At 37.4% G+C, this 22,205-nt stretch overlaps 1 protein-coding gene across 2 annotated transcripts in view; it reads left to right on the top strand.

Annotated features, from left to right (window-relative positions):
• UBE3D (ubiquitin protein ligase E3D) overlaps nt 1–22,205 on the top strand; it is a 74,343-nt gene that overhangs the window by 15,338 nt on the left and 36,800 nt on the right. The window contains exon 8 of one of the 2 annotated variants that reach the window (XM_056488504.1): nt 3,835–4,004. The exons of the other annotated variant lie outside the window; for it this stretch is intronic. Within the exon in view, the coding sequence (XP_056344479.1) occupies nt 3,835–4,004 (170 nt within the window). The remainder of the gene's footprint in view (nt 1–3,834; nt 4,005–22,205) is intronic. 2 annotated transcript variants of the gene reach the window in all.

Here is a 22,205-nt window from a genome sequence, read left to right as displayed (position 1 = left end):
CCATTACTCTTAGCTCTGAGCTGCATTTTTGCCAATGTATTGATTAGAGGACCAGGCTGAATTAGACAGGGACTGGCTTCTGATTGGCATCTCTTCCTTTATATTGGTTAGTTAGTTTTTCACAGGTGTTTTTAGTATTTAACATCAGAAAGTCGTTGCTTCTATCCAGGGTGAGATTCTGGAACCTGTGTTGATATACACATGAACAGCTGTTCTGGAGTCATGGGTTAGGACTCAGAGGCCTAATGTAAGCTCTGTTTAAATTAATGATAGTCAGCAGCTAAATGGTAAAATGTGGGTGCTTGAGGCTGTGAGAACACAGCCAAGTTACACAAGTAACTTATCACTGATGCATCATGAATCAGCTGTCCCACTTGTTTGTTTTGATAATGAGCCAAAGATTCTAGTTCACAGTGTTTGTGCATATCTGCTGAATACACACAGCTTAGAACTGTGTATGTGATAATTAGAGTTAAGGTTTTTCACGAGTCTTTTTAACTTTTTTTAAACCACAAATGATATATGTACTTATTTTCCTCATTTCCTCTGTATGTATCACTTAACACTAGCAATTATGTTATTTGCACATATCATAACATGAGTTTCCATTTTTTAAGTTACACATACTCTGTTGTTTAAGCTGTATACTACTTTTGTTGAGATTTTTTTAAAATTTTTAAAGGATGTCAGTAAAAAAAGTTTTTGTTTCAGGGGGAAAAAAAGTGGTGCATACAGATGTCCTTATTTGTCCTAACTATATCTCTGCCCTCTTCATATTTGTGAATCACTTGTCTTCTTTTTTTACTGCACTGTTGAAGGGTTCCCTGCCTTGTAGTTGCATGAGTTACAAGCTAAGAAGAAGACAGCAAACAGATAGTGAGATAGGAGAACACAAGCAAAATAGGACATTATTCGTCAGCATAGCAGTGTCTCAATCTGTTTTTTTCTGCACTGTAAGAAAGTGTAGCTTTGAAAGCAGTAAATAAGTAGTTTTCTGGTTGGATACAGAGAATTCATCTCATGAATGAGATCAACCTCATAAAAAAAAATTACATCTGTGAAAATCAAAAGGTGTGCAGTGGTTTGAAGTCTTTGAACACTATCTCCAGTCTTTCAGTATTTAAGGAAAGATGTTTTTTGGAGTGAGATTAGACCGTAAAGTGTTTTGAAAGTAAGGCATTTTGTATTTCAGGAGTGAGTGGAGAGGGGGTGGGAAGATATCCCAAGAAAAATAATATGTAACAAAATGGGAGAGACCTGTCTGCAGAAATGCTATAACGGGTCAGTCTGGTTATTGTCCCTGTCTTGAAGGGCATGAGCAGAACCAAATTGCATTTGTAAAGATTGGAGATGGGATGGGTGTTGCAGTGGTTAAGAAGTGAGATAATGAGAACCTTATTGAGACTTAGCTACCCAGCTCTCTTAGAGAGCTTTATTGTTTGTGAAATATGTGGAAACCACATCTTTACCTGAACTCTCAGAGTGTGAGAAGATAATAGCTGTCATGAAAGAAGTTTACATTAGTTACCTGTGTGATGATGAAAGTAATGTCTGCAATAAATAAGAAAGAATTGGCAAGGAAAAATAAAAGATTTGGGGTTTTTTTTACCCATGTTAAATTCAAATTGGTGCCTAATTGTCCACAAATTGCTGCTGGAAACTCAGGCTGATAAAGGGAAACTGATCAGAGAACCTAAATTGTGGTATTTTGGCTGTTTGGTTCAAGTCCCATGAAGTATAACTGGAGTAGATTTGTTGCAGCTTTTCTCCATAGAACTTTTGAGTCTCTTGCCAAAATGATTTGAAGCAAAAAGAAAACAATGAAAAGAAGACCAACAACACCCTAAATACTTTTTCTTCTGATTCTGTCATTTGAGAAAAGGTCATCAGTGATGTGAATGAATTCTACACTTTATGTATATATTTTTCTCTAAAGGTTCTTTTCTTACTGGAGCTAATGTGGGGGGAATTTGGTTGTGCAAACTTTGCTGTGCAAAGAGATATAAAGAAAGGAAAGATTGCACATTGTGAGTAGCATAGTTGAATGCACAGCTCAAAATATGAAACTGTGTTAGCCAGAAAAATACATGTATAACATTCTTAGAGTCAATGCAATGAGTCTGGGTGAGCAACTGTTCGCTCAGATCAAAAACAAGATCCAAAAATTATTCATGCATGAAGAAAAGAATGAAAATGCTACCTAAAAAAGTAAATGTAGTTCAGAAGTTGATTTTGCTCATGGCTGGGAATCTTTCCATGCCCATGGATTCATTTGCTTTCTCCATATTGTGTGCTAAATTATGAATACAGATCTGTTGTGTTGCTGTTGAGACAAAGACATTCATACAAGTTCTAGAACATGATTGTAAGATGCCGCATGTAGCACTTGTGTAGAAAGAAGTGCTTTTCAAATGTTAGAAATTTCGAAGGGAAGAAACTCTGTTCAGTTTGTGTTGGCAGTGTCCTGTGTTTCTGCACCATTTTCTTCCAACACCTCTTTTCATTTGGCTTTAAGCACCTTGTGTAATGGTCCCAGCTAATGAGGTATATTTTGCAGTTTAGGCTATAAATGTGTACAGTGAGTTACCAGAGCAAAACTGATGAACAACCACTTGCAAAGCCAAGTGCAGTTGCTTGTCATCATTCATGTGCATATGCTAAAGTGATTCTCCTCCTCCTATCCCCTCCCAAGATATCTTTATCAATATATCTCATTCCTTCTTTATGAAGCTTCCACTGTAATGTTCTGGGCCTTGGGCTCTGATAAATTGTGACTGTCACATTCAATTACAACATACACTGTGTGTCCTGTTAATGACTGTTTTCTCCCTCCACAGGGGATATCATGTGTCTGCTACCTAACATCATGTAACTTGTTTTACTTGAAGCTGATTAGATCACGAGAAGCAGAAGATTGCTCTCTAGTGAGCAACACTGTATAAATCCCATTTTCTGTGATAAATATTTCATATATAAAAATTTCATACAGGCACCAGATTTGTAAAAATTGATATCCATTGTTAACTTGGATCACTTCACTACTGCAGGCTGTGAATTAAGGAAAAGCCTGGCTTATTTGTAGGTGTTTAGCAGGAAAGCCCTGGATCCAAGTCAGAACACTGATACCAAATCACACAAAGATTAAATGAGATCCATAATGGGATGCAAAAAGTTCAGATTTCTCAAAACTCGCCCCAGTAAATATCTCTCAAATTGCTGAGAGCAAGTACTGCTGAAGAATGCCAATCCCATTATGAAATTTGATACTTATTTTTCAAGTGAGAGTCTGCTGCAGCTCTTTGTAAATTCCAACATGCCTTTTAGACCATGTTAATTGTTATCTTTTTCCTTGCATGTATTAGCTCCATAGAATCCTAACTACTGTGGTGCTTCTAAAAATCCTCAATTTTTGGCACTTCAGTGGGCAGTCTTTCAGTTCTCTGTCTTTAGCCCTCAGTTGCTGAACACTATGTGCTTGACTAATGCCTAAAAAATTATGGGATTGGAAGAATATTACATCTGGTACTGAAAGAGATGACTTGGGACTATTTCTTTCATTCCTACCAAAGGGAATGTGCTACAGTCACAAAAAAAGGCAGCTTCAGAGTAATGATCTTAAGAGTAACTGATAAATCAGTGTTGTATTACCCTTTTTTCTTCACTAGAAGCTGTGCAGACTTTGCTGAATAATAAAATATCAATTTATGTCTGTTAGTACTTCTTGAGAAACTTTGTAAGAATGTGGCATAAGTATGAGCTGATTTAGGGTCAGAGTAAAGTAAAATATGGAATTGTAAGTAATCTGCAGTAAACGAAATTATTTTTCATTTATAGATATGGCTTTTAAATTCTGACACATTACTGGTAGAGTCTTTAGGAAGTTCCTCCTCCCACAGTGATTTTACACTGTTTGGAGATACCCTCACACCTAGCTCTGGACCAGTGGGGACCTGGAATGCTGTCAAAGTCCTTTACCAGCCATGCATTCAATGCAGAAATAAGGAGTAAGTACAACTTTTTTTAACTCAGATTCTGGTATTCATTTGCTTTGCATTAGTATTTCTTTCATGTTCTTTGGTCAGTCTTTTAATCTCAGATACAAACCTATTTGAATTTGCATATATCTTAAAGTATTTTTCTTAAGCAAAATGTCAAAGGAGTAGTATTTGGTTTCTGTTGCAGCCAGAGAGAATCTATTTGTTAGATTTTTGCATTGTAATATTTAAAAAAAAGACCAAAGAGTTTTGTTGTTTCTAGGGGCACATGTCTCTAACTTGGTTATTAGTGTTTAAATTTAATTTGCTTTCAGTCCAGTGGATGATGTTATTTAAAAAAAAAGCAGGGCCCTGAGAGAAGGGAAGAGCAAAGAGGTGAAGGTAATTAAATACAGTGTCATAAAAATGTGTTTCTTTGATATGGCTGAGTGTACTGGAGCCCTCATAAAGCAAGCATTTGATTTCAGCAAGCTTTGAGTTCGACATTAGGAAAAACATACACTGCCTAACATGTTAAAGCCTTTATCTGTTGGAGAGCAAAGATGAGAGCATGTTGATTAAACAGTGGCTCCAATGTTTGCAGGTGATGATGTATGTTTTAAGCATAATTTACTGCTTTCTTTGGGCAGTGATAGAAAAGAAAGCATTGATTTTGTGTAAGTCACATTTAAATAGTGGTTTGTTGTTGTTTTTTCTTTAAACCTTGGAAACTAGGTGAAAAATTTAAATAAGTATGGATGAAGATATGCATTCCAGACACAGTCAATACACAAATAATTTATAGCCCAAGACCTCATAAAAGTACAACAGAAATGTTTTCTCACACAGTCAAGCAAATGTCTATATGCATTCAATATTTTTGTAGAAGAAACATAGACCTTACAAGCATGTGTGATTCATTATAGTGTGTGTATCCTGGATGTTGCCAAGTGTATTCTTTTTATATTTCAACAGAAGCAATATTGAATAGTGGAAATAAACTGACGAATGGAGAGAATGCAAGATATTAATATTTAGAGAAAAGGTTATTCTACATTGTTAATGTTAGTCATGTAAGAAGAAAAATATCTTTATTGATATAATAGTTCAGAAGATGGCTTTGGAAAACCTTTATGATCTAAATATTATTTAGGGATCCAAAATACATCCTAAAGTATTATTATTTAATCTGCTTATTCTGACAATGGGAGATGTTTTACAAGAATCTGTCTAAAATGAAAGATATTTCGTTTACTATTCTTAAGTCTTACAGAAGTGTAACTTACGTTCTTGCTTTTCAAGTTTCATTTCTTTATCACTGAGAAAACTTAATTATCTTAACACACATTCATCTACTCTGACATGTTATTGAGATAAAAGTCATCTACTTAGTAATTTTCATAGCATTCACAAATGCTTTTCTTGAATGGAGTTCTCAGCAGCAGTATTTTAGAGTGAGATTATATTCAGCTCTTTCTATTTCCACAGGTAGACTTGTTAGAAATCACTTTTTTCCAACTTTTTCTTCCACTCCACTATTTTATTTTTATCTTTGGGATTTTGCAGTGAGCATAAGGAAAAACTGAGGTTTTAATTCTTCTCTGATGGTAATTGGTATTTTCTCTATCCAGTTCCTGGACAAGTGAAATAATAGAAGAGAAGGAATGGAGGATTCGTTTTAAGCTTCAGAAACCAAACTGTTGGTTTAGTATTGTTTTTCCATTTTTATATTTCTAGGAAAGAGCGGTAAAAAGGACATTAGCACTTCAATCTGTTTCCACTAACTCATTTATCAGCTGGCCTCAAGTACCACCTGAATCTGTGCAATCAGACTGAAGTCTTTCTGTATTGAACAGGAATGTAAACACAGCATAAGCAAAAATATCAAAACCAGCATGACTTATTTAATGTGATGTGTTTGCATTTAGAACTCAAATCTTATTTCAAGAATTCTGAACAAAGTGTCTGATTTCTTCATTAATGCAACTTCCAAAACTTTCAGATGTCCACATTCCGATAAAAATTATAACACTTACCTTGCTTGCTTCTGCACATACATCTGCCTTTGGAAGGTATGGAAAGGTTTCAGAGCCCATGGCCTGCTTCCCCTGAGAGGGGAGTGAGGAAGAAGGGCTAGAATCTGATCTGTGTGATAGGAGGGGAAGCACCTTTCTTACTTGTGGATGCTGCAGTCTGTGCTGGTTAGCTGGGCAATAGGTTAAACAGATTAAGGTTAACTAGAAGTGAAAGTATTGTTTTTAATATCTAAATATAATAATGTAATCATATATTTGTAAAGCATGAGTGAAGAAATGGAACAAAATCTGTACTTAGTTTATGTACACAAGCATAAATCTACTTATTGACAGATAAGTACACAGTTCCATTGTAGCAGTTGAGGATTTGGGCTTTGTGAAATTCTTCCTTGGCAAACACTGCTGCTAAAGAAAGTCTGACTGATATTGCCTAATAATTCACATTCAGGCGCCCTTTTCTGGGGATGCACTTCAGTATTTCTCTTGAGGGGAATGTAGTAGCTTTTGAATGTGATCTTTGTTTCAAGATTCTGGGTTGTCAGAAGAAACTTATTGTCTCACTCGAAAACTCATTTCATCCCTCCTTTATTCAGAGCTCAGTTTTGCAATTCTTTGTAATTAACTTAATGCTTATTTCTCTTCCTCAGATACTGAAGTGTTTTTCCCCTTAAACTAGGAATTATGTCCTGTGAACAACGCTGCTTCAGTGAGCAACAGAACTCCTTCCTCCAGTAAATCATTGGCATATCTGTCACTGTACCTTACATTCAGTATTGCTCTAAATGTTAACAATGCAAAGGAAACAAACATTCAAGTAGATAAATGGCCGTGGGTCATTACTGGCTGCTGAGTGGTAATCCCTATTTGGAGTGATTGCTGTTTAGGGGTGGCTGATCCTGCAGCCTTTTCTTACAAATCTGTGGTCTGAGTTAGGCTGAGAGTTGCTGTGAAAGTAATTACCCATTGTGTGGCATCAGCAATACGCTGATTTCATGTCAAATTTGTTGATCTGTGTTGTCCAACATCTCCTTTCCAGGTAGATTGCAGTCTAATAAGCAGCCTTCCTCTTTGTTTTTATGCAAGTATCCTTTATTAAATTACATCCTAATTTTGTTCAGAATTTTTTTCTTTCTTGGTCATGACAATTATTATTCCCAACATGTGTCCTGTTGATGGCCCTTCCCAGCAATATGTTGTCTGTGGAAGGAAGAAGCATGTCTCTGCTTCCAGTCTCTGGGAGAGTGACTGACATACGGGATAGGAACAAACTGTGAACATGTCATGTGGAGCCTCTCTCCATATACCTTTATTTTGGCAAGGAATACTTAACACTTGTGCTCTGGGTATTCTCTGTATATTAGGCTGCTTTGCTTGAGGACATTCAGTAACATTTGAGGCATTGTAAAGTTAAAATAGGGTGAAGTATATCCAGACATGCTATTTATAGTAGTTCTTGTCATTTCTCCTTGCAGCTGTATTCCTCTGATCTTCCTGAGGGTAGCCTTTAAGTGTTGCAGTGATTTGTATCTTACTCCTTCAGCAGTGAAACAGGGCTAGAAACACTTAGATGTGTGTTACATGTGATAATACAAGTTCTGGGTAAGTCTGTGTGCAGTTAGGCTTTTAGCCCTTGGGGGAGCTTTATGACAATTCTTCTACAGAAAATTAGTTGAAACTAGATGAAAAGAGTATCTTATAAATGTGTTTGAGTTCCATTAGAGAAGAATACCTCATGCATTTTTTGCTCTGTCCTTTATGGATCATGTGCATGTGATTATGTTGGTTCCCTCCACTTTTCTCTCAGCAAGGCGACTTTTCTCCACCTACAAATCTGCTGTGCAGACAGAAGAGGTCTTCCTTTCAAGTAACAGGTTCTTGGCAAATAACACCTTATGGAAACAGCCTTAGCTGCTGGGAGTGATAATAGTAAATACAGCTGAAGCGAGAGTGTTGTAAAAATGTATGAAGAAAATTGAAAATGTGGTTACATGGCAATTGGACCATAACTTGATCTCAGAAAATATATGTGAAGGTACAGTAGGAGGAAAATTGCACTTTTCCCTGTAGAATGCCAGGCAAAACTTTGTCAAAAGGTCGGTGATAGCTGCTTGTATCTCATATGCATCTAGAGTCTCTCTGAATGGTTTACAGCTTTTGCAGAAACGTTTTCCTATGTAAAAATATGCTGTTTATAATTTGAGAGTTAAAAAATTGCTTCCAGAAATTGTTCATTTTATTAGCTTTAGAGGGACAAGAATGAGCTGGAAATTGAGTTTGTGGCTGAAAACCTGGAGGGTTTGGGTCCTAGTGCTTTTATTACAGTTCATGTATGTTAGCTGTTTATGAAGCTGTTATTGATGTATTCCAGAATGTTGTTTATTTCTCCCAAGAATGGCTTTCATTCTGTATATAAACTCTAGAGTAATTCACTTCTCATAAAAACATCAAACTGTGTCCCATTTCACTGATTTTTTGAATGTCTGAGATTTTCGTAGTTTTTCAGTGACTCTTGCCTGTAGAAAACACATGGGACTGCACACATCAATAATTGATTGACTGAGGAGTGACCAGTGTTTCCCTGATTTGTGCTATCTGTAATCTGATTTCTCTGTCTGGAATGGTTAAAAGAGTGGATGTGATTGTAAATGGAACATGAAGGGTATGGTTTGTTTCAGATTTTTTTTGTTTTTGTTACCTTCTTGAATTATTTAATGGTATTGAGTTAAGAAAATTGACACCAGGGATGGCATGACTTGCCTTAGAAGAGATGACTGAACAGGTAAAAGTTTTTAAAAGATACAATCTGATGCCAATCAGGGTTTTGGGACAGGAAGGAAAAGAATACTTCTCAGAGTTTGATAGACATGTGGAAGTTATAAGCTTCATGAAATTTGAATGCTTAGGCAGCAGACTGCTCTTCAGTGCTGGTAACATCTTTTTCCACCTCTGGGAAACACTGTATGCAGCTTTTAAATATAACTGTCAGGAGAAATGTCCTGACTTTCTTGTTTCTTGAAACTATACCTGCCATGTACAGCAGCCTTTTATGGTAGTTACTTAGGAACTCAGTTCTTGCTCCTAAACACAGATGTGATATATCTTTCTGGTCTTTATAGCTGTTGTATTTTTGATATCTAGTCTTTGCTATTTAAATTTGTCTTAGAAGTACTAATTGAAGTAAACTGTTGGAACAAACTTTTTGTCTACTGAATAAATTCTCATATTTTTGCCCAAAAATTTTGCTAATTTTATCATTCCAGATGAGCTTTTTGCTTAGGTCACTTTTTTTGGTCCATCTTTTGACATTTCACATTGAAGTCAGAGGAGTAAGGATTCTGACTGGTTTTTAAAATGGGATTTGCAATCCCAAATCACATATCCATTTGTTGATAATCTAACTGATAGCCTGCCTTTCTTCTTGTGTATTGTGAAAGATGATGTTGTATTACTATTTGTCTTGCAGGGTACTGCTTTTCTTCTCTGCATTAAAAGTATTAAATACTATCTACATAATAATTGGCAATGTAAAAATATGAAATCGACTGTAAGGGCTATTGCTTAATTACTTCTTATGATCTAATATTTTAAAGAAAAAATAGATACATATTCCTTTAAGATCTCTGATCACAAATATGCTTTGGAATCAGGATTTGTGATTCTGTAGTATGGTAAAACAAAAATTAATTTCAGGCTTATACCTTTTCCCCATATTCTTCATATTTATTTGTGAAACACTGCAATCCAGGTAAACTCAATATTGGTAGTTTTCATGTGTCTTTGGCTCATCTTGCTGTAGTTCAGCTCTTTGAGGAATCTTAGGATTGGTAATAAGAGAAATGTCAAGTTGGGTGACAAAAAATTGTAAATTAAAAGCAGCCAGACTATCTGAAACTAATTTAAAATATGTTGTCAGAAACAACTGCATTGCCAGGTAGTTAATAACACTTATAGGATGATAGGAATGTAAGAAATGCCATGCTGGGTCAGAGCACTTTAGCATGTAGTTCTGTAACATCCCTCCAACATCCAGAAATGTGCTTCAGAGTAGTGTGTGAGCACTTTCTTGTAGTGCTCAGCTCTATAGTTGTATTAAGGATGTCAGAGGATACAGCCCTGCCTGTTTCCTTTACTGTCTGTTCATTCATCTTTTGATCATCTGTTTGCATAAATACTTTCTGGCCTTCTGGTGCTGTCTGCCTCCAATCAAGTGACAAGTTCTAGAAATTCACTACTGGTGTCTAGTTCTCTTTTACCTCCCATGAAATAATGTCTTGCTAGATTTCAGGTGGGGATTAGCAAACTAGAATTCAGAATTCCCACCAGATAAATGGGCATGGGGATCCTAAACTATAGCATGCAGTGTTCTTGCTGATTACAGTTAGGGGCTAGACTTACTTGCTGGAGGGAAATCAGTGTCACATCTACTCAAGTCCTACTATGTATATATATATGTATATCTCTCATTTTGCTTTCCTTGTAACATTGTTTTTTTTAAAGCCAGATAGCCTAGATACAATAGTGCTGATCTATTGAGGGTAATTTTGTAATCATACATCAAACATTAGCAGATTTCCACTTGAATGCTTGCAGTTTGTTTCTCATGGACTTATAAAGACTGTTGGGTTCGCTTGGGAACTGTAAGTACTCAACCCCTGTAATGCCTTTAAAATGATGGGATCTATTTGAGCAGACAGAAATCAAATAATAAGCCAAGAGTGAAAAAGCAAATCTTATAAAAGCTTATTAGACAGGTGGCTGATATGAACTACTTAAACCTCAAAACTTGATTTATTTATTGGATTTTAGGATCTTGGCCTGTTTTAAATGAATTAGCATTTGTTGTTTCTATTGTATTTCTCTATGACAGGCTGTGTAAACTAACAATACTTAATGATTTAAGCTGCCAATTTTACTTGAAATATTTTTAAATTGGTAAGGCTAAAGCAAATTGGGAGTGTCTGAATTGAGACCAAAAAAGAAGGGCTTATTTATAAAACTGGTCAGGGTGCTTCCATTTTTGTGTGTGCAGCAGCAATAGGATGTTGTTGCTGGCTGCCTGTTTTGAGTGCTGTAGCATCAAAACAGAACGAGCAATTCTTATGCTGGTTTCTCTGAGTACTGGCCTTAAGCTATAAATTAAATTATTTATATAATTAATAAGCATGATAAGTGATACCTATCACAGAATCACAGAGTGGGTAGGGTTGGAAGGCACTGCTGTGGGACCATCTGGTCCAACCTCCTTCCTCAAGCAGGGTCATCCTAGAGCATATGGCACAGAATTGAATCCAGATGGTTCTTGAATTCATCTCCAGTGAGGGACTCCACAACTTGTCTGGGCAATGTGTTCCAATACTCAGTCACCTGTGCTGTAAAAAAGTTCTCCCTCATATTTAGGTGGAACTCCTGTGCATCAGTTTCTACCCATTGCTGCTTGCCATATTGCTTGGCACCACTGAGAAGGGCCTGGCTCCAACCTCTGACACCCTCCCTTTTGATACTGATAGAACTGATGAGGTTCCCTCTCAGTTGTCTCTTCTCCAGACTGAACAGGCCCAGCTGCCTCTGCCTTTCCTCATAAGAGAGATGCTCCAGTCAGCTCACCAGCTTTGTTGTCCTCCACTGGACCTGCTCCAGGAGCTCCATGTCTCGCTTGTACTGAGAAGCTCAGAATTGGACTCCAGATGTGGTCTTAACAAAGCTGAGTAGGGAGGCAGGATCACCTCCATTGACCTGTTGGCAGTGCTCTTTCTAATGCACCCAGGATCCCATTGGCCTTCTTGGCCACATGCTGGCTCATGGACGGCTTGTTGTCCGCTAGGACCCTGGTCCATCTCCCAGCAAGTCAGTCCCCAGCCTGTAGTAGAGCCAGGGGTTACTCTTCCCCAGGTGTAGGACCCTGCATTTGCCTTCATTGAATTTCAGAATGTTCTTCTCTGCCTCTCTCTCCATTCTGTCAAGGTACTTCTGAAGGGCTGCAGAGCCCTCTGGGGTATCAGCCAGTCCTCCAGCTTTGTGTTATCAGTGAACTTGCTGAGGAGGCCTCTGCCCCTCCATCCAAGTCATGGAAGAGTAAGTTAAACAATACTGGGCCCACTATTGAAACTTGTGGTACATCACTAGTGGCAGGCCTCCAACTAGACCCTGTGCCACAGATCAGGACCTTCTGTGATCTATCCTTCTTATGGTTCTCAATCCACCTCACTGTATGTGAATATGAATGTTTGAGGAAAACTTAGAGGAGATCTCACTGGAAAGCTGGGAATGGTTGTTCCAGGGAATAAAATTGTGCAGAATTTTAGAGCTTCAGCCAAGTAATTTCCAAAAGATGGACTACTAGAGCTACTTGGAAGTGAGATGTTTGATTGGCCATGCCTATTTTCCCACTGTGTATGTCCATGAGATTAACAGCCCAATAGCTGTTCTTGCAGGAAGGTGAGTATTTTAGCTTTAAATGTCTTAGTTTAGTTTTCCACCTCTGTCACTCACCTGCCAAAGACTTTCAAATTCACCTTCAACATATCTCTTTCAGTCTCTGGAAGCAATTTGAGTGACATCTGTAAGGCCCCAAAATTTGCTTGACAAAACCCTTAAAAAGGCTTACAGTTTTTTATGTACTCTGAAGAAAAGAAAATAAAGAAAATTAAAAAAATTTACTGGCAACTTTGAAAAATCAGAGAACTTTGCCAAAAGTTTAGAGTAGCATTCAATTAACATAAAAACAACTTCTCAAAGCATTAACTTAGCAACCTCCAATCCCATCCAATTTTAAGTTACTCTAAACTATGAGAAGAAGGAATCAGTAGAAGAGAGAGAAAGACAGAAAGGTCCAGAAAAGAGCAAGTATAGCTTCCACTTCTGGTTCCAGGGGTGTTCAGCTGACAGAAGTTTCAAGAAGAGGTAGGGTCAAGATGTGTTCACTGCATGTCCTGGCTTAGATACCTTTTGACTTTCCTGGGCCCCTTCTCCAGGTGTGACTTCTGGTATCTGGCCATTCTGGGCTAGAATGGGGCTCCAGAGGCAAGTGTGGAGCATTGCCTCTGGTGTGCCAGGGCTTGGCAGCCTCTGCAAGGGGCTTTCACTTCATGAAAGGCAAGGCTTGATCTGCCCCTTCCCAGACACACATGCCCCTGAAGTGTATCGAGCCAGCAATCCTTTCAGCCTCGGAGCATCTTAGCATAGAGATGCTGATAGCACTTAGCACACTGGTACCACAGTCTTGATTGAACTGTTTTTCAACCATTTGTGAATTATCAAGAGTGGTTTTATTTCTTCACCTATGATGTGTTCTCCTACATCTGAAGTCCATTCTGATTAACTTTCTGTACAAAATATTTATAGCTGTCTTGTTTTCAGCTGTTGCATCTCGTGTGTGAACAAGGTCATCTAATTAAAGACTTCTCATTGACCTCATGTTTGTGACAGAGTTTTTCCATGCCTACTTCACTTCCTTCTATCAAAAGTCTGTTTTAGTCTGTCTGTAACATCAATTTGTGCATCAGCATTCACTTGGTTTGAACGTGATTTAAGACTTCCATCTAAATCCCCTTTCTATTCCTTTTTTCTTCTTCTGCTCTTGCTCATGTCCAGAACTGGGCTGCCAGGCTGCATGCCTCCCTTATCCTGTATCTTGTGCTTCTAAACTGAGACTAGCATTCCCTTTTCCTTGACCCATAAAATTTTAAGAAAGCTCATAAAACTAAGGAGCCAAAACAATCTGCATTCACTAATCTGACCGTGTCAAGGTGTATGTGTGTGGTGCAGCCCCCACAAGGCTGGTGTGTGATTCCTCCTGCTGTGCCTCGTGTCTGCAGCTGGACAGCAGGACTCTGGACAGCTCTGCCTGAGAGCTGCCAAGGGCTCCATCAGCTCAGCCAGGGTTAAACAGTCACTGTTAAATCTCTGCTGTAGCAGAAAGGGGAAAGCTTCAGAATAGTTGAAAGGGAAAACTTGGGAAATAGCACTGAGGAGGGGAGGTGTTAAAACTAAGAACAGTTTTGGGAAGGGTGGAGGGGTTATTTATGGAAGAGTATTTCTCTGTGCAGAGGAAAACTGACAGACATGTGGGGACACACACTGGCAGAGGACATGGAAAAGAGGCTAGTGGAAAGTTGAGTCTTTCCAGATATGCAGTCGGTCTACTGTGAGTTTCCAAAATGAGCTATAGGATGTAGTAAAATATGTAAAAAAATCTATAGGTTTAGGATTTTGTCTTAACTCGAATTTTATTTTTGGGAGAAGAAGCTGTGCTCTTGGCTGCTGGTTTTATTTATTTAAGATTTAATTGCTTGTTAAATTTGACTTCTCACCACATCTGATGCTTCAATTTTGTGCTACCTGCATAGAGGGAGCTCTTGTATGATTTTTGGAAGAGGTATATTTTTCTGTGGAGAAGGAAAATGATGATAAAAATAAATATCTTCTATTAAAATAGTGATTTTAGTGTGAAAGGGAAAATACAACATGTGTGAAATTCTAACTTTAGTTATTAGGCTTTTGTTTGGCAATGGTTTAGATAGAATGAATAGAAAGAATAAATTTTGCTGTCAGCAAATTCAGGATTAACCACTTCTACTATTTGTGATGTTCCTTGCTTTGCTGCGGGTAATTGCATCTTGAAATACTGAATTTCCTTCTCTTCTGAAGTCAGTACATCAGGAAAAAAACAACTTCAAAGCTGAGATATTTTTGTGAAGAGTGAGTACAGCATTTTTTTTGTGCAGCAGGATAACTTCTCCCTTTGGATTCAGACATAATGTTCTGGAGTGCCTGGTATTTGTGAATATTTCTATATGGAATATCAACATTGCTGTGGAAGAGATTTAATTTTACCCAAAGGTTTAAAAACCAGAGGCCAGAAAACATTTACATCTTTATATTGTTCTGAAAATCCATTTCAACTTCAGAAATGCCCCCCTGCTTGGTATAAAAGGACTTAAAAAGGGAATTAAAGTTTATGGAGCATGTATAAATCTTCATGTGGCACAGCTGGTAGGAATAACCTCTGTGAGAGCACCCAGGCAAGCGCTTTATACTGTGGCTAGGGAACTTGGAGCTTTATGTACAGAGTAACAGGAGTGCCATCTCATCATGCAGACTACTGGTTCATTCAACTTTGATTTAATTTGATTTTTTTTTCTTAAATAATTTTTCTCTGCTGCTTGCCTGGGTTTGTTATGCTGACAAAACCAGTGTTACTATTTGTGGCTATTCTATAGCCCTGAATGCACACCTGTTTCAATACTGTTAGGGCAGGATATCCAAGACACCATCCCTCTGGTACCAGTGACAGTGTTGAGGCTGCTGGCTTGTGTGACAGTGGCAGTGAGCTCATATTAGGGCTGTATTTTCTACAGAGTGCTTAATTCCCGTGGTTTGTGGTTAGAGCCTTTCCTGGGGACTGTGGTGTGACCAATTAGTAACAAGGCAAGGGGCTACCACATTGCTAACTGGGTTTGCTGCTGCCTCTCTGCCACTCTCCCTGCACAGCCTAGATGGGAAGCTCAGGTTGTCTTGCAGAAGCCAACCCTGCTTTTCAGTCGTGGTCTTGGGTGAGTTTACTGCACCAACTGCTTGCCTTGCTTTTGCAGCACAGGCAGCTGAGTCAGTTGACATTCAAGTCCTCAGCTGCTGCAGTTTAGAACATATGGTTGAAAGCAAATTGTTGCCAATTTTGGATTGCTTAAAGACACTGCCCGTTGAACCATGGCAGTTTAGGAAATGAGTGATGAGCAGTTCGGGTGTCCAGGCAGGGCCAAGGGTACTGCTGAGACCAGTAGCTTCATCAGCTATCTCACCCCTGCTCATCCATCAGGTCACTGAGTGCCAAAACTGAGTAATGTAAATACCTCCCAGTGTGCTCACAGTACACAGAAATAGCAGGTTGCACCAGCTTTACAGCATTTGAGCATTGGCTCTGAATGTCTTTTTTTTTTTCACCTGTAACTACTAATTTTTTTAAAAAAACTTGCTTAATAAACCTATGCTGATTTATCATAATTGTGTCTATCAGTCCCATTTCTAATGACTAGATGCATGAATTTCAACAGTCCCTTCCCTAAGGCCACATTAGTCAATATAAGCTCAGACTAATATGTTGAAAAATTTTTTTTTCCCATCTCATAAGGAAGTGTAAAAAATTTATGATGTTGCTTTAACAAGGCCTACTGAGATTTGGGATTATATATTTAAGCCCTTATTGAAGACAAAAACTTTCCTATGTTTAGCCATGCAGAGCAAAGCTGCTCTTCAGACAGCACTTTAAAACTGAAGAGAATTCGATAAACATAGAATTGAAATCATAGAGAAAGGTATGAGGAATCTTCCCTCTCAATTCCTTTACTGCAAAGCCACAGTTACTATTAACAAAAGTAAAATGTAAATTGGAGTTGCAGCAGCTCTTGAATTTTAAGGCCATTTCAGTATCCTAGGAACCAGCAGTGGAAATCTTTAACATTGTTAGAAGAAAACTACTTGATACTGAAGAAAAAGCAGAAGATAGCAGATATCATTCCTTAGCAGGAGGATTAATTGTTCTGTACAATTAATCTGATTTCTTAGTCTCACTCTTGAGCACCCAAATCTCTATTCTTTCTCTAAGAGGTAATTTTTACTCAGGTATGCCACTGTTGGGGCCTCAGTTTAGCATCCCTCTACTTCCTTCTGAGAAACTCTGAAAAGAAAATTAAGTGGAATGTATTGCATGAAATATTTTATATTCAACTCCCTCTTGTTTTCTTTGAGTAGTTAGGAAATGAAACTGTTTCCATAGGCTTAGAACTGAAAAATCTGATCTAACGTTAGGCTATGTAATTGAATTATAAAAATTGAACATAATATTTTAGGAAGGATATTTTACAGGAGACCACAGTGCAGTTGGCAGAAAGTAAACCGGAGTTGCTTTAGACATTTTCACTCCTTTTGTAAACCTGAGCAATATCTAACCAGAAACTTAAGTGCATTCTTTGTCTCTCTCAAGAAACTAGGCATTCTCCTTTTGTAAGGGTTATAGATTGATAAATATGTACACATTCCATTCAGGCTTCCTTTGGGCAAATTTCTGCTATTTTAATTTTCAGTGTTTGCTGTGAAAATATTTAGATTCTCTGACAGTCCATACAGGGTATTCTACAGGTAACTGAGCAGCACAGTCCCAGAAAACCTTGAAGAAAAAATGAAAGCCTGAATGTGGCTGGAGATGCTATTGCTGTTTTTATGAGCAGGGACACTGAGCATTGTATGACAGAATGCAGACACATAGGTGTTCTAGATTAATGATTAAGCTAGAGGTGCTGGTCTTTAAGCAGTATCTGCATGTATTTTTACACTGTGTAGATCCAAGAGGAGTATTTAGTCTCTCCTATATAATGATAGGAACATTGTCTTGGAATGTCCTTGTATTCACCTTGCTTAATGTAGAATGATATACTCTGGTTGCAAGAGTTCTGCTTGTAAGGATGCATAGCAATAAGTCTTTAAATCTGATGAAGCACCATCCATTATTTTCCATCTCTTGAATGGTCTTGCTGTTGTGGGGGTCTTGTTTTGCTTTTTCTGCAGCATCTGTGAGATTGGAGATTGCTGGGCACACATTACCTAGTTGCTGCTGCTCTGTAGGTATGTCAATAGCAATTTGGCAATCATCTGGCTGTTTTGGGCAAGCAAACCAGGTATTTGCAAGTGGCCTTTATATACCCTTATATACATATCTGAAGTGTTGAATGGTTTAAAAAAAAAAAAAGAAAAAAATATATGTAACCTGGGAATCAAGTACTTGTTTTATACATACTGGGAAGAGAGGATTTTTAGTTTGAGGGTGTTGGTGCTCATATTTGATATTCCTTGCAAGTAAGATGACACCAGCCAGGCTGCTAGCATAGGTCAGTAACACACTGCTGTGTCCTCTGCATCCATCCCAAGCACAGTAGTCTGCACTGTCATATATTAGGGAAGTTATCAGCCATCTGTTCTGAATTAGAGCAGAATGTATCCAGAAAGGAATCAAGAGGTGCTTAAGATGAAGCAAAATATTTAAAGAAGTGTTCAAAGCTATCCCTTCATTCTGAGTTGTATAGGCATATTTAGGGAATCTGCGCTGTAGAGTCATAGTGCTACTGTTGTTAATGCGATGAGTTATCAGCAGTGATCTGGCTGCAGGAATCTGATTTTTATTGTTTCCAGAAAAGTTACTTTAATTCTTTTCACCTGGGATGCAGTAAGACATGAAAAAAAAAAAAAAAAAATGCAGCTTAAAGCCTTAACACAACCATGAAGGTGAAGAAGCTTATTCTAAAGCATTGGCCATGCAGTTTATGAGAGTAATTTGCTTCTTTTAGTGGGACTATGTTGCTTTGCTGCTGAGAAGTCAGCAATTGCATTGTACTTTGGAGCTGCACCAGCCATTCTGCATAGTGGATGTTGAGGAGCAGTCACTGCAGACTTCATGCAATGCTCAGCAAGAGCTAAACTCCTGTGCTTCTCTTGGTTTTGTAGGAAAACTAAATTAACGTGGATTCTACTCTTGCACCCGGATAGGCAAAAATTATGTAGGAATTTTTTAAAAGTAGTTTAAAATATATCTATTGTGACAGAATTTACTGTCTGCCATGTTTTCTTCCTATTATGTCTAGATATATTTAATATCACAAGCTCAGCAGGAGCTTTTTCTCCATGATCTTGTATCCCTCAGTCAGATGTTCTAAAAAGAGCTTCACTCTAACTGATGAAAATTTGCAGCAATTTTCTGCTTTTGCAGGTTTAGTTTTTGCAGTAAGCTGTTGATCCTGTAGATGAATGAAGAAAGGATGTCTCTTTCCGTAGACAATTGTTGCTATGGGTTGGCTCTGTGGATAGATCTGCTGATGCTATGGCTTTATGGACTGTAGGTTTGCTGGTAGAGCATATTCTGAGACTTACCTGGCAGGTTTGGGATTTTCTATCCAAGGGCAGTTCCCACAAAATTATAATCACTTTTTCTCTTCATTCTTTGATGAGTCTATTTCTGCTTACCTGGTGCTGAAACTAAATAAAGATGATACTTTCTTAGTTTTACTCACAGACCATCTGTACATAGTTTGAGTACTGTCGAGAATTTTAAATTTAGTACATTTGCAAGTGTTTGTTAGTCCCACGTATCTGGGTGTCCCATTGAACATAAGTCTTTAGACATTGTTGCTTGATTTAGGTTTTCATACATTCATTTTAGATCCTACGAATTTTCAACTTACAGGTTTCAGAATAGATGAACACCTGCTAATCCTTCTGTGATGTTTAAGCTTTATTTCAGTGATTCTTGTCACTGAAATTCTGTTTTGTCTTCAACAGAGACTGTACAGTTGGTGCTGTTTTGCAATGGAATGAAAATATTTTATGGGTGATAAGAGTGTGCAGCTTAAAATTAATGCTTTTGAAATTGCATAGCAGCCAGATGGAGGAGGGAAGGCAATGCAGAAAAGCAGTTGGTGAACACCCAAAAATCTTTAGTCTAGAGAAGTATGTTAGGCATTACTTTGAAATCACATACTCCAAGGCAAAGTTGCTCCTGGACAGGATTAAAATGTCAAGATTTATTGCCATGCAAAAAGTTGCAGTATGTTGAGATAGCTTTCTGTGCTTCAGAGGAATAATCTACTTGTAAACAACCTTGTCTGTCTTGGAACTACATACTAACACAGTTGTTTGGTTTTCTGCTTTGCCCTTTCCCCTTAAAAAAAAAAAATTAAAAAAATTAATTATTTGGACTATTCAGAGGCTTTGTTCTGCAAGTAGCATTTCTTAATAAATATCCCAAAACCAATGTAGTTACATTTAAGTTAATATAGGGCAGTTGAGTCTACTGAAAATATCGGTTGGTGTGAAGCAAGAGAAAAATCATTTGGGCTTTGCTTTACAGTTTGAAATAGGCAGCTTTACTTCTCTTTTTGACTTCCCTTAAATAGCCTACAATGATCAAAGCATGTCAAGGAATTATAAAATAATTTCAAATGCATTAATAAAATTAATCTCATTGAGATTCATATGTAGTTGTTTAATGCAAACAAAATTATTTAATCCACTGTCTATTAATGTACCTTTTAGCATGAGTTATTTAATCTATGCTATGTATTGGAGTTAGAAATGAGAAAACTGCATGTGGAGTGTGGATTTTAAATCATAAAAGCATTCATCAGAGCAAATAGCATAATTTTAATTAAAAGGCACTTTGAAATATTACAAGACCAGTTGATACCTCTTATGTCAGCCCGTCTGAAAAATATTATGACACTGGTATTCTGGTGAGGTTAAATCTGAATTTTCATTATAAGGCTTTCTTATTAGTATTAAATAACTTGCCCTTTTCAAATGGTGACACATTGAAAGTTCAAGAAGGACTTATATTTTGCAGGATAGGGTATTTTAAACCCCATGAATTGTTTTTGCAGTGGATTTCTAGCTAACTTCTTTTTGTCTAGACTTGAGAATTGCATATTTTTTCAAGTCAAAGTACTCATTATTCAGAAAAAAAGCTAGAAGACTGTTAATAATGACCACATCCTTCTATATGCAATTATTATAGTAATTTATAATTATGTAATTAAATAATGTTAATATGATTATTGTATATATAACTAATAAATTATATGTACTACATTAAAGTGTATGTACTATATGCTGTATATGTGATGCACTTTAGTTTATGGATTATATATCAGTAATTTTATAGAGAATGCTGTGCAAGTAGTAGTATTTAAGCACATGTGGAAATACAGAAATTCTGTTAAATTACTCTTGTCTCTGTAGTGATACACTGAAAAAGAAAATGTTTAAAACATCTGTGTTTGTGTTCTGTGTTGGCTACAACAGTAGTCCATTGCAAAAATACAAAGAGGTATGGTCTTGGCTTTCTTACTTCCCTAAGTATTTTGCTGTTCTCTTGCTCATTTCCTTGCAGGGACACTGGTGTGTTAAATTTCCTTCTTCCGTTTTTTTGTCTCTTATGAGAGATTTAATACCTACTGGTTTGGGATACCATGCCTCTACTAAAGATCCCAGGGAAAATTTGCTCAAAACCCACACTTGATACTCCCAGCTGTTCAGGATGAATAATGAATGGTAGAACATGACCACAGATGCTTGTTTCAGGATGGAAGCAGCAATTCTACAAAGCAAGTTTTTTTTCTAAAGGAATGTACTGTAGACTGTGAAAGTACTGCACTTCTTAGTCATCCCTATTACTTACATTTTGGTAAGAGTTTAGTAGCTAATGAGCAGGCATTGATATTTATGTCATTTTTAGATCACTGAAAGGATAATTAAAAGTATAAATAACTTAGCCTCCCGGTACATTAAGTATACAGACTCATCATCAACCATAATTAAGAATTGTTTTTAGATTAAATCATTTTTACAAATAGTTATTTAATTTAGCAGGTTTGTCCTTCGGTTCAGTAAAGTCATCTGTCATTTCTCTCAGAGCTGTAGCTTGTGGAAAGGGCAGCTTTAACAACATTCAGTGAACTCTGAGATTCAGGGCTGAGCTTCTGTCAGCTTTTATATTGGATTCTTCGGCACAGGCTTGATTCACCAAAACACTGAAGCTTCAGTTAACATCTCCTTCAAGTTTCACAGCATTTGGAGCCCTAAATGCAGAGCACATTTACCTAGATCATAACTAATAAAATCTAGTTAGTACATTCCCTCAGCAACACTGGGCAGAGCACTGAGTAAGATCTTCTTTATTTTACAGTTTTGACCTGTGTAGACTATCCTCACTTAGTGTATTTATAGAAGTAGCCTGCTAAATCAGAGGTGATGATGGGGATGTGCTGGAAAGGAGAAAAGGGCTTATCTCTTCCTCTTCAAAAGCAGACTTACTTTGTCTGTAGCTGAGACAGCTCAGTTGCATTTAAAAGTGAATCTCAGGCATGGTGAAGGGTGATTACCGATAAATGTCTTTAGCACTGATTAAAGAGACTTCTTTTGAAATAAATGCAATCTAGTTGGAAGTCTGGTCCAGTTTTTCAAAATCTTGTGAGAATCTTTGTCAGTTTTTCTCAGATTTGAAATACAAAGTTTTCTCTTGCTTCACTGATGTGCCATGTATATTGCATTTTTGGTATGGTGATGTGGATGGATTCTGTGACCTGATGGATGACTGTGTTAGTTTACTAGTTCTTATATAAAGAAATTATGAAATGAATGTACTTCATTATTTTGG

Source organism: Oenanthe melanoleuca, chromosome 3 (assembly GCF_029582105.1).
Source record: "Oenanthe melanoleuca isolate GR-GAL-2019-014 chromosome 3, OMel1.0, whole genome shotgun sequence".
NCBI classification, from domain to species: domain Eukaryota; kingdom Metazoa; phylum Chordata; class Aves; order Passeriformes; family Muscicapidae; genus Oenanthe; species Oenanthe melanoleuca.
Note: the sequence above shows the minus strand (reverse complement) of the source record. Positions and strands in the feature narration are given on the sequence as shown.